At 44.7% G+C, this 13,560-nt stretch overlaps 1 protein-coding gene across 1 annotated transcript in view; it reads right to left on the reverse strand.

Annotated features, from left to right (window-relative positions):
* UBA5 (ubiquitin like modifier activating enzyme 5) overlaps positions 1-13,560 on the reverse strand; it is a 73,827-nt gene that overhangs the window by 33,413 nt on the left and 26,854 nt on the right. The window contains exons 5-6 of the mRNA XM_085630688.1: positions 1,776-1,862; positions 769-853 (exon numbers count right to left, since the gene is read on the reverse strand). Of these exons, the coding sequence (XP_085486814.1) occupies positions 769-853; positions 1,776-1,862 (172 nt within the window). The remainder of the gene's footprint in view (positions 1-768; positions 854-1,775; positions 1,863-13,560) is intronic.

Below are 13,560 nucleotides of genomic sequence, written 5' to 3' on the forward strand. Positions count from 1 at the left end.
AGCTTACAGTAACTCAAATATATATTTATGTATATATTAAAAAATCTATACATCTATATATATATATATATGTTTTTTTTTTTCAAAAGGCACGCAGCTCAAAAAAATTATGAATGGTCCTAATTCTAAATACAAACATTATTCTGGGCAGTGTTCTTTAAACAATCACTTCTGTACCACCAATCTGTGATGTCTAGATAACATGCTGGCCCATGGAGAGACGCTAAATGTTCTTAAACTTATAATCAAGAAACATGTACTAATGTGGGGACTGTTCAGAAAAGGGGCTGTTTAAGGACTCACACTCTAATACTTTTCTATCTTTTTCTCAACACTGGGAAGCAAAATTCACATATGAAAATAATAAATGATCTGCTATTGAGGTAGTGAAACAAATGACCGAAATGAGGATGTGCGAAAGTGAGCAGCTCTTTTGTAACCTTTTGCCCTCCATATTAACAGAAGCTTAATAAATGTTGAAATAGTTATTTATTGTTGGCATTCATGTGACAAAGTATCTTTAAACTATTGCTTTAAACAATGGTTTTCCAATTTCATCAGGTACCCATCTCAATTCTTCAGTAATAAAAACAAAGTTAATGTATTAAATGTAAATAGTCTTCTGTTATTTAAATGAAGTTCTCATGAATTATTGACGCCTAAACAAAAGATGCAACCATGAATAATTAAAAAAGAAAGAACCAATGCATCAAAATTATTTATACACCCAGTAACTTTGCTTCATAACAATAAAGAACACATACTTACAGTATTAATTGCCATACGAGCTTCAAAGTTGTCGACGCAGCTTAGAACAAGGTCAACTGGCTTCCCTTCTTCATGACCACCATAGCTGAACCAACAAAAACAAAAATGTATTCCAAATATTTGATCATGGACTAAGCAATTACTAATCCATCAATAATGTAAGAAAACAAGGATGATGAACATCCTTCCACATGAAAAAGTTTCTGCAAGCTAGTGAAGTGTATTTAACAATTTCAACAGAATTTGCTTTTGTTACACAGAATGTAGAATTGGTGTAAAGTCATCACAATGGCTGGTTGCATTGTATTACATGCTTGACGTCTGTTGCAAGTGTGAGGGAACAACTGCATAGATGACATGGTAATTTACTAATATCTGAAACAGTGCTTCCAGATTGGCAACAGATGCAATGTGACACCCCATCAGCCTAGGAGGTGGGTTTATTTCAGCCCTAAAACAGATTGGGATTTGGACATCACATGTAAGACTAATACTTCAGGAATTAGATAACTAAGATCATAGCTCAGTTCAGCATTTATACTTCAGGTTCTGTATTTGAGGCAAAGTTAGTGACAAATACCACAGTGCAATAAATAGCCTTCACATCTTTCAAAAGAGACCTATTAATCTAAAACCTATTGTGTCTGTGTAATTAAATGTGCTACATGTTCAAAAGTAGTTTACCTGCATTTTGGCACTGCGGAGATAGTGGTGGACCTTGGTCATGAGCAGGTCCCCACAAAGCTATTTAAAACAAGTGATATCTGTGGACTACTCACACAAGTAAAGATAGTGGCAAAATCAGAAAGTGGGTGTGACCAGTAAACAAAAGGTACCAGAAGGAGTTTGATGATGGTCGAGTTTTTCAAAAGGAGTTCATTAAGCATACTGCAACCAAAATCCCAAAAGGTCAGACCAAAAGGGGTTTATTTTCAAAGAACATGCTGAACTGATGCTTTAACATTATTGAAGTGATTCAACTTGCATCTCAAATGCCAAAGTCTTACCTGATTCTGTCCATGAAATGTTGGAAATTGTCCATAGTCGTGATGTTGTAATTGTGCACTTCAAACTGGACATCAGGATTGATATTCCTTGGAAGAAAATGGCAACAAGCACATAGGTTACTATTTTGCCCACAGTTCAAAATCAAACCAAACACCATCTCCCCAACACTGCATCAATCTTTTCAAAGAGTTGAGTGCATCTTTGAAATATCGAGACATGCATGTATGTACACATCCCCTCCCTGTGGATGGTGATTCACCAAAACACCACAGGTAGATGCTGTGACATCCTAAACCCTGAGCCACCTGATCACATCATAGGGATGTACTTCGTCCTACCCTTAGAACTTCAACAGCTTGTGATTACAGCCATATTTACTTTATATTCCTGCAAGAGTAGTCATTAATTAATGTCCTTGTTCCTACTTTTACGTTATTTCTCAGATGTATATTTTGAATTAAAGGTATTTACAACCAAAGAGGAAAAGCTCACATATCCTAATTTGAGCCTTTATATAAAAACAAGATGCACCTACCACTATCACCTCAAAAAAGTAAGTCAAATATTTTTATTTAGAAACTGGTAAACAACTGAATTCGAAAAGAGAAAGTAAAGATAAAGTTGCACATGTCTGAGGAACAGCCACAATAAACCTCGTATCAGAAAAACACCTAGTTAAAAATCAATTGAAATCACTAAGCACCTCATATAAATTCACAAATCTAATGTCGTCAAGTCTTCATGTGTAGAATTATTTCAAACATGTTCAAATCCTCCCATCTTTCACCCTCAAGATATTGAAGGATGATCCATGACATGGTACAGTTCCAAGGCATTTCGTTCAACAGGAACTACTTCAGGGAAGAAGGTTCATTTAGCAAGACAACATAGTCAAGACTCCTGAGGCCTTGTTAACTATATGATAAGATTTCCCATGTCTTCTTTACTTACAGGATTCAATTTATGAAATTGTAGGTCTGTTAAACAACACAGAGTAACAATTGAACATACAGAGCTAAACAGTGTGTATAGTCAGGTAATTAAAAAAAAACATTTCAATATTGCATGCATCACCATGTTTTATATAACAAAGATTGGTTGTTGATAATTTTGAAATATTATATATTTTATCGAAATTACTTTTTTCATTTTGCAATCACCTGTGTCTATAGTGGGGTATCATTTGGGTAGCACTGCAAGTCTGATGCTGAACCTAACTGGGGTAAATGCTTGGAAGACATATGGGAATCCATAGTGTGTCTTTTTTTATGAAATTGGTAGCATTGTTTGAGTTGTTTCTATGCAGTTGTTCAGTTTGGGATTTAAAAAAAATATTTTATGGCTATAATAAACAACTTAATGGGATGGATACATTATTCGATTATTGTGACATTAATAAATATGATTTGGGGATGATCTTGATGAATGTTATATTTTTGATAAGCAAAGGTTGTCTTGCTCAATGAAGCTTCCTGCCCCGCCCAGATTTCCTGATGGGGATAGTTGGGTCTTTTAACTTGGATATATGGATAATATTGTTTTATTGAAGAAAAATTTATTGAATGTTTGTATATATTTCGTAAGATGTTTGTAATTCTACACGCAAGTCTTGAGGACATTGGACATTACATTTGTGAATTTATACAGGGAGCCTGAATGTTTCATTTGATCTGAATGATGATTCATGGCTACTACCATTCCCTGCATCGTATTTAGGAGGGCTTATCATGTGGAACAGTTGGTGATTTGAGTAGTTTTTGAGTCTTTTCCCTGATCCAATAGTCTATTGGATCCCGATAGGTCTGAGCAGGGAGACCCAATTCTTTACAGTATCCAGTATATTCGCCAATTTTATCCAGACTTTTATAGAGAAATGTACTTGCAAGGACCATCTTTGTATCGGCCAAGCTACTCATACTTAACCGTGTTGGTCTCATCTGCATTTAGCAGGGATGAACTAGGGTAAACAGCTTTTCTTTGGGGCACTCATGATGGCTGTCAACGAATCACTTTTGCCAGCTTTAGATGCCACTAATTTAGCCTTGCTTGGCTCCATATCAACTACGTCAGCCTTAAGATGCTCTACAGCTTGAATCCTTTAGCTACTCAGATCTGGAGCCCCGGACTGGGTACTCTCACTTGATTTGCTGTTCACACTAGGAGCTGGGCTTCTCGGGCCACAGGATCTGGGATCATAGACTGGTCAGTTTCATTTACTATCCTTCCCTCCTTAGATATTGGAGTTGACAATAAATGGAAGAAGGTGATTATCGTAAGTGAACTTGGGGTTGACGAACTCTCTTAAGAAATTTTCCTTTTCATATCTACCTTGCGGGTTTAACGTGCTTTATACAAGTTTTGCACTTGGCAGTGTACAGAGTCTCCTTCGCTTAACTCCTGTCTACATGTTAGCCCGTACTCTTCCAGAGCGCATGGTTGATTTCTTGTTTTCTCGGGCAACACTCCTATAATCCTATAGGCCTGGCTGAGGCACACGAGTCTGCAGTGGGGGAGTAGGGACAACTAATGATTGTAGTAATTTTGGCATCCTTGCCATTTAATTTGGCTCAGCCACACCTTGCTCACTCCGTTGGCAGCCTTTAGCAATTATTTGCAGCTGTTTACGGCAGTTAGCTACTCCCCTTTAATTTCGACGGTCTCAGCAGGCAAAGAACTAAGGACAACTCCTCCACCCTCTGTCTGATTGCTTGCTGATACAGCGTGTACAGTGCACTTGTGCGTGGACATGTGCGGCCCAAGTCAGAGCCCAAGCCAGTAGCTAGCTGACGCTGTTACTGGCTATCACTGACGGCTCGCTAGCTAATCGCTGGCTGGCGTCTGAGGAATGCACGGGGGGCCGGGGAGCAGACGGAGGTGGGCAAGCTGCACCAGTAAACCTAGCCTGCCCGCCTCGGCTCCCCTCCTGCTGAACCCTATGGTCACAGCGCTAGCACTACAACCACACCCGTTCTTGAAGCTGCACACAACGCGGAACCTCCGTCCCTCACCTCTTCCAGACAACCCTCGATGTCCTTAGTGTTCCTCATTTTCCCACTGACAGGAGTCCCAGTAGGCTTACCAGCACTGCACTGCATGGCACAGAGAGGCATGGAGTAGGCAAACTGGCAGGGAGCGTGGGTAGTGGGCGTAAAGGCCATCAGCAGTGAGCCGCAGCAAGCGCGAAATGAATGGTGGCTCCTCCTTCCGACATGGAACAACAATAAGACAGATAGGACTTTGGAAAAGTGCAGAGTGGATGAGGGGCATGCGTGAGTTCACAAGGTTTCTGATTTTTGGCTACTCTTATAGCTTTGACCAACATCTTTAGACTGTTGATTTTGTGTGGCCTATGCACAGCAAAGAATTTCAATACTCTCAATATAAACTATTCACATGTTTATTTCAGAAAAGAGAATAGGAGCAGTCTTCTCAGCTGGGAGTACTGCACAAAATGTGTATGGGAGCCTCAAGTCCTGATGTTCTTCAGCAGCGATATTGTAACAATGGTTGCTACATGATGTTGGTTTAAGTGCCAATTTAACTGTTGATTCCTATAACTATCCCAATAGATAATGAAATATCTATGAAAATGTTAACAAATATGATGAATTACTTATTTGAAATATTGGGTCTCACTTTTGCAAGGGTAGTTACAGCACTATTGAGATAAAGAAAGGAAGAAAATGACCATGCAATGGACAAACCAGCCCACACCTATCTTGCAAGCTTCATTGACAAAGGCTCGTAAGAGGTCCAAGAAGAAACAAGAGAGCAGAGGAAACTACATCCCACCCATATTTCTAAAACATTATGATGGATCCAAATTAGAATGGTCTGTTGCATAAATTGCTATAAAAGTCAGAGCATGCATTTATTTTGGAGTCTTTCTAAATTGAAGAATGTTTTTTTTTTTTAATGAATGGGATGATTAGCAATGGTCTTGTAACTGGCAGGGCACACAATTGATTCAAAGATAGATTTCCTTAGCAGAGGAGAAGTAGCAGCAACTAAGAGAGAATACAAGATGGCTCTAGAAGACATGGAGGGCTTCAGAGTGAGCAGTAAAAGTTAAAGAGTAGATGTCAAGAGTGGAAATAAATGAAGGTGTCAGCCTCATTCATCAGTTGTGAAGGAGATTATTGTGGATGTTGCTTCTGATTTGATTTATTTTGTCTGCATGGGTTCTAAGAATTGAACAACAGATGAGTTGAGAGTAACAGATGCTGTGGGTCATGTTCCATTTCTTTTTCCTGTGTGAATGATTGTAAGAGAATATAGCAGATGTAACTGGTCATGTTTTAGTTAAAACCAATGAAATGGAAGTCTAAGGCACACCAACATTTTTAATATGCTGGCGACATACTATAAAAGCACAGAAACACACCCAGAATATTACTGTTCCTTGGTTGTACAATAATGTCGCCCTCCAATTAAATTGCTACTGGAGCTTTGCCCACCATTATGTTAGTATTATTCTTACCTCTACGTACCTTGTGATGCAAGTGGATGAGGTCTAAATGTCATGGGATAGAACATTTGAGAGATAGTGGGTATATACCTAGTTCTTTATGAGCCTAAAGTGACCCACATGTTTTCAGAGTCGTTTTACCACTTCTCTTAAACAAAACACATGCAGCAGCATTATCTGGGCTAAAGCAAAAGCTGAGTGTTAGTCACTAGGAACGACTCAGAATAGTGTCTAAGTTCCACACACTGAAAGGTACATTTAATGTATTCTGAAAGGGATCATCCTAATTCCACACCTCACGAATTGGTCACTAAAAGAAGGAATTGCAGACGATAATCTTTGCCCAAAACTTCAGATGGTTCAATATGCTGGGTGCTTACCTGAGTCTACTAGTCACAGATCTGTACCTAAGCAGGGCTGACTCTTTCATTAGCCTAGGTTTTGGAAGCACATTTTAAGTGTCTCTAAGGCTGCACTTGTTCACCTGCCAATCACAAAGATTAATGCTGTAGGACTGGCGATGCATAGACACTGGAGGTTCAGGTACTGGCTCCAGCACTCCCAAAATATCCATGCTAAAGTTCAGAAGGTGAATAAGTGCTAAAGATCATCTTGTCACATCTCCTGCGCAATCAGAGTCAGAGGTCAAATGTCAGACTATCTTCTGACAAATTGCTGCTTATTCTTCCAAAATGGAAACTGCTGTTTTCTTTCTCGGATTGCCAACTGAGAGGCTTTTGTAAAGCAAACTATGTGTCAGTCTTGTTCTTGTGAAAGGAAAGGCTGCAGGATTTCATTTATCTAACACACAACACATTTTAAATACCTTTACATAAACAGAACACATTTCAAAATATAGCAACTGTTAGGAAAGCACAAATGAAGCGTTTTATAAAAAACATTTCTCAAATGTGATGGAAACAAATGTTTCATTACAATCAAAACAAATCAAGACACCTTGGTGATGTGCAAATGACAACTATTAACTGAAATCCAATTTTCATATATTAACGTTTGTGCGCTACATAGGTTTACACATTACCACTCTCTTACTGAATTGAGGTGGCTCATTTGCTGCACTTATTCTTTGTGTGACGCTTGAATTTTTCACAATCCCTGTATAAATTCAGTGCTTTAACTTTGATGACAGCACTCCCACTATGAAAATTGTTCCAGCACCACTGTGGTGATGGATAAATCAAAATTCTCCTCTGCATTAAATGTACCGAGGAAACTATACAGGCTGGAAAATTAAACTAGTAGTGTGACCAAGTCTGTGTTGTGTGCATCATGCCATATATGGGTCATCCCTGCTGTTTCTTGAGGAGAAAGAACATATCCACTAGCATCCCACAAGAGTCTTGCATTCAGCAAACTCATTGTTGGTATGCCTAAATTCTGAAAAAAAAAAAAAAAGGTTGCGACACACCTCCTAGAAAACTAGCATTGAGGCCTGGATCATTTCAATTCTGTTTCTCATCTGAATTTCACAGTTTAACCTCTCAGTTCACTAAATTGCTCAACAAATGAGATAAATCGGGCGTGGCCAGCGACATAGCTGCTTGAGACACGCTTTCGCCGAGCTCCGGCTGAAAGCTCCTAATCCGACTACTATCCAGCGGTCTGGAAACCCAGGTATGCACCCAAACGCAAGCAGAAGTGCTACGGACTTCCCAGCGCCAAGAATTTGAAGTCTTGAGCACCTTTTTTGCTGGAACGGAGCAGATTTCCGTGACGTGAGGTCTTCCTGGGACCCGGCCAAGATGGCTTTCTGCAGGGGGTTGATGGAGCATGCCCGCCTTGGAGGACCGGCGGTGATCCGCGCAAAGAAAGCCCTTGTTCGCTGCGGCGGAAGACACCCTCTTCGTTGCCCCGCCCGATGCCATTCCTGCAGAGCCACTGAGGTGCTCGATCTCCCCGGACGGAGACGCCGGTGAGCCAGAACGGTGGGGGGAGCCGCGGTGAGGGAGCCGTCTGCCCGGTAGAGTCGGTGACATGGAGAGGGATCCCAGGCCGGACCCTTAAAGATTGGACCTCAGGGGAATCTCTAGTTGCTGTGGGCCCGGCAGGGCTACCAAAGAGCGCATACTGACCCTGCACCTGAGCACCTGGCGACACAGTTTGGGCCTGGTAGGAACTCCGTGCCTTGCCCTCGATACCCCGCTTGGCCTCAGGACTTGGATTGAAACGGTGGCCACACTCCTGAAAGACCACAAGGTACGAAGGGCGCAGGGAGTGGATACGAGTGCAACTGATGGGATAACTCATTACGGGGCTGGGAGTGAGAGAAGGGGGGGTGGTCCTCGCACCCTGACTGCACCTTATCCCCTGAGGGACACTGGCATTGCTGGACGCAGCAGGGACTACCCTGGAGGCGGGCTCGGCCTGTACTCCCCTTGTCTGCTCCCCGGGATTGTGAGACTCGGCCTGGGGACTGGCTGGTCCATCCTTGACGGGGGATACTGCAGGTACCCTCATGGCTTATGGGCCATCTATGAATACAGAGAAGTGTGCTCGCACAAGGAACAACTACCCTGTAGAGGGCCCCCTTGACAGCTATACTAGGGAGCCGGTAGACCCTGCAGTGGCTGGTGGTGATTAAGAAGGAGACGGACGTCGGGCAGGCTCCAGACCCTCTGCCCCCCGTACCGGACTCTCCACGGTCCCCTCTAGTGGGCCTCGTAGTCCTCATTCTGGAGCCCTGACCCCCCGCAGCACAACAGCAACAGGGGGGGGCAGGAGAGGGAAGGATCACCGGTGTGAGGAGACGATACGCTCTTGCCCCTCCACGATTACCGCAGCGGGCTGCAGATCGACGACTGCCACAATGGGTAAAGACAAGGACCCAAAGCCACCCCGGCAGGGGAAGATGGATCACTCCACCAAGGTGATCACCCCTCCTCCGGAGGACCAGCCACCTAGTCACTCGGACACTGACACTCTCCTCCAGGCAATTCAAGCCTCTAGGCTGGCTTTAGAGGGGAAAATAAGAGCAGTGGGCACAGAGGTGACATTACTGTGGCAGGACCTCCGCAACTTGGCCGACAGAGTCACGGAATCGGAAACCCGGCCGGGTGAGGCAGAAGACACGCTACAGGACCTTCACAAAGGGATGGCTGACCTTCAAGCATCGAACAAAGACCCCCAGTGGCGAGTCGATGATGCAGAAAACAGGGCAAGGCGTAACCTGTGGGATTTAGAAAGGGTATTGAAGGATTGAATATGCTGGACTTCCTCTACTCTTGGCTGTGACAAACCTTTCAGACGGATCAATTTTCAACCTGCTTTGTGATAGAAAGAGCACACAGAGTGCTGCTGGCAAGACCCCCTCCTGGTGCACAGCCGAGACCCATTGTAGAGTGCTTCCTGAACTTCCTCGATAGGGACGTGATCTTAAGACAGGCAAGGAAAGTGGTCGATATTAAACATGAAAATGCCCGCACAATAATCTTCACAGACTACAGCAGGGAAGTGCAACGACGCACCTATAACTCCGTACAGGCAAAGCTCAGAGAGCACAAAATCCAGTATATGCTTCTGTTTCCTGCAAAATTGAAAGTACTGTATATGGGAAAGACCCACTTCTTCCAAACGCCGGAGGAAGCCTGGCAATGTTTAGAAGAGCGTTCTGTGCTGAGGAGGACGGAAGATTCGCCACAAGCTAATCAGAAGCAAAGGGAGAAAGATTCCACAGCACCTGGTTTCCAGAGAGCGCAGAGGTCCCAGGGACATTGGAGGACATGCATGTAAGGGGCAACGCCGTATGTCACAAGAGGCAGTGGCCGCCTACAGAAGGGAGGTACACAATCGCTAGACCGACACAGGGCGGAGAACCCGCACAACATCCCTGTCCTCGTCAGCGGGAACCCTGCACGGAGACAAACACTAGAGAGAGCATGTCCGGAGAGGAAGATGACGACACACCGCAACACCCCTTGATCACTGCAATAGTAGCAATGGAACAAGACGGAGAGACAGAGAAACCTGAGACACGGGGAGAAGCTACCGACTCGAACTCCGGAACAAGGGCCTCAGAGACCTGCTGTTGAACTAGAATGATAAGGCCAAGTTCAAGAATTGCCACCCCCCAATAACACCACTCAGACCTGCACAGTGACTGTAGCGTCGCGATCAGGTGACAGGCCGGAAGAGGCCTAAGACTTTGATAGCTATCTTCCCCCTCCTTTTTCACCCAACTGTTTTTTCATCCCTTTTATTTCTTTCCCCTCTCCATTTTTTCCTTTCCACTTTCTGGACACACTTCTTTTTGTTTTTCTTTGTTCGTTTAATGTGTGGCAAGTGCCTGGATTCATAACAAACATTTTTTTGCTGGGGGGGGGGGGGGGGGGGGCGGCAGACCTCTACTGCCCTTGATCACAACCCCGGAAGTATCACTCTGGGTGTAGCTGTGAAACTAGGGGGGAGGGCGGGTTTGGGTCTCACTTTCATGAGAAGTTGTTGCTGTTGACAGTTAAGGTTCAGTTATGGTTCAGTCGTGAGGTTTGCGGGACGCACATAACTCACACTTTCAAGCCTGGGCTCTGTTGTATTCTATACAAACATGTACCACACAAATGCACCACAGACAACCATGGGGAGTTCGAAGATTGAACCCTTCCCTGACTTGACATGGAACGTTAATGGCTTTGGGGATAAAATCAAAAGGGGCTTGGTGACGTCCTTTATAAAAACGTATTCACCCAGACGTAGTGATGCTACAGGAAACGCATCTTAAAAGGCACAAAATGTGGATTCATAGTGGGGGGGACATACCGTCTTGGCCCATGCGGGGTACACCTCCAGCTCTAGAGGGGTAGCAATTTTGATTAAGAAGTCACCCCCCTTATGTGTGGCACGCACATGGTTAGACCCCAGGGCACATTTGTTGGGGTGACAGGGACATGGGGCAGAAGGACTGTTACTATCTTTCAGTTTATGCCCCGCCAAAACTGCAATCTAGGACGTTCAACAAGATGACAGAAAACAGTTCTGCGGGACAGGGCGCAAAACAGAGTAGCGTGGGAAAGGAGAAAAGATCAGGAAGAGTGAACTACTCTAGGAACCCAGATCCTCACCCTTGAGAGACGAAATATCGCACAGGCGGACCCCCAGGTCTTACGTTAACTGACAGACACACAGCATCAATACAAGGCCCTGGCTACCCAGGCGGCCAAGGCACAGGCTCAGGCAACCCTACACAAGTTCTATGATGTAGGGGACAAACCAGGAAAACTCTGAAAGGAGGCAGAGGCCCGATGGGCGGCGAACATTATAGAACCACAAGGGATACCACAGACAACAGACGACCAGATAGTGCAGACTTTCGTGTCTTACTTTGCAACCTTCCATGACATCCGGCCCCTGTGCCCGACCTCTGCCATTGCAGACTATCTGGCGGAGATACATACCCCATAGTTAGATGAAGCAGACAGGGAAGGGTTAGATGCAGACATTATGATTGAAGAACTTAAAATGGCCATAACCCAACTACGCCCCGGTAAAACCCTGGGACCAAGCGGCTTGCCGGCAGAACTCTATAAAAGATGTTCGGCTCTCTCCCCACCTCTTGTGTATCTTTCAGGATGCATGCCCAGAGGGAGTCCTCCCTTTAGATTTACGCATGGCCACAATCATCCCTATCCATGAACAAGGGAAACCCCAAAACCAGTGAGAATCATACCGCCCGATATCCCTACTTAATACGGAAGTGAAGATACTGGCGACGATCCTCGCCATGAGGCTCCGTCAGGTAATAGCGACGCTAGTCCACCAGACGAGACTGAATCTGCGCAGGACCCACAATTGGATAATGGGGGGTCAAGGATCGTGACACCCCCACCTTCTCCTGTCACTGGACATGGAAAAGGCGTTCGATGCAGTCCACTGGTCCTTCCTTGACGCCACCCTACTCAAATTTGGTATAGGCCCCAACTTCCGAAATGGGTGGGACTTCTATATAAAGACCCCAGGGCGCGGGTTAGGGTGAACGGCACAAACTCAGAAGACTTTCCCATTCGACGAGGTATCAGGCAGGGCTGTCCCCCATCACCATTACTTTTTGCCTTCAATGTAGAAACGCTGCCTTGTGCTGTCCGGCAGCACCCTGAGGTGCGCAGATTTTGCATCCATCCAGAGGATACACTGGAAAAAAAGATTTCCCTGTATGCGGACAACATACTTTTATATATCACGCACCCGACTACTACGATTCTCACCCTGTTTCACGCTATAGATAGGTATGGACATCACTCGGGGTATACAATCAATTAGCACAAATCAGTAATATATAGCCCAGGTACTTTGACCACGTGGCCCACCCTCCCCAGCGACCTCCAGATAGCTCATGGAAGGGTTACCTACCTGGGAATCTACCTTACCACTGATAGGGACCTTTCTTTTCAGAAAAACATTAAGCGCGTACTCACGAACTTCGCAGAAGATGCACAGCAGTGGAGAGCGCTCCCACCCATGGGCTGCTATGTTCAAAATGATCACCTTGCCCCTGATTCCTATATACACTATAGAACATGTACTTCCCCCTCCCACGAGCAACCTTCCGGGAAATTGATGCTGAGCTACGCTCACTCCTGTGGCTGGGGAAACAACCTAGAATTGCACTTGGTACCTTACAACAAAATCAGTACAATGGGGGGGGGGATATCGCTCCTTAACATAGAGGAACAACTGAGCGGAACAACTAGCAGCAGTGAATGCATGGCTACATGCATCGGGAGATCGCACCACCTACAGGCTGGAGAGGGACACAATGGCCGGACGCACCTGCCTAAACTACCTTTATGGTGGCAGAGGTAAAGGAAGACTTCTCCCGGCCACCCAAGCCACAATAGAGGCATGGGGGAGGGCAACAAAGGCAATGGGGTGGAACCGGAAACTCACTAAACAAACACCTCTTTGGCATTGCTCTTGGCTAACAGAAATAGGGAAGCTACGTGGCTTTGGAGTGTAGGACAATATAGGCATCTCCACCATAAGAGATATTATTGTTAAGGGCAAACTTAAAAGTTTTGATACCCTTCAACGAGACTTTGCACTACAGACCTCCCAGTTCCATAGGTATGCTCAATCAGGCATGCATGGCAAGCAGAGAACATGGGTGATTCCCCACTGCCAGAATATGCACCACTGGAGGGGAGACTGCTCCAGGAGCACATTCCTACCAAGGCAGTGTCACTTACATACCGGACCCTCAATAATAATGCTCCAGACAGATTGGGCAAGCTACGATCTACCTGGGGAACCTGGGCACACTTGAAACCATAGACTGGGAGGCAGCCTTAATACACCCTAGGGAGGTG

The sequence above is a fragment of the Triturus cristatus genome, chromosome 10, assembly GCF_964204655.1.
Source record: "Triturus cristatus chromosome 10, aTriCri1.1, whole genome shotgun sequence".
Classification (NCBI taxonomy): Eukaryota; Metazoa; Chordata; class Amphibia; order Caudata; family Salamandridae; genus Triturus; species Triturus cristatus.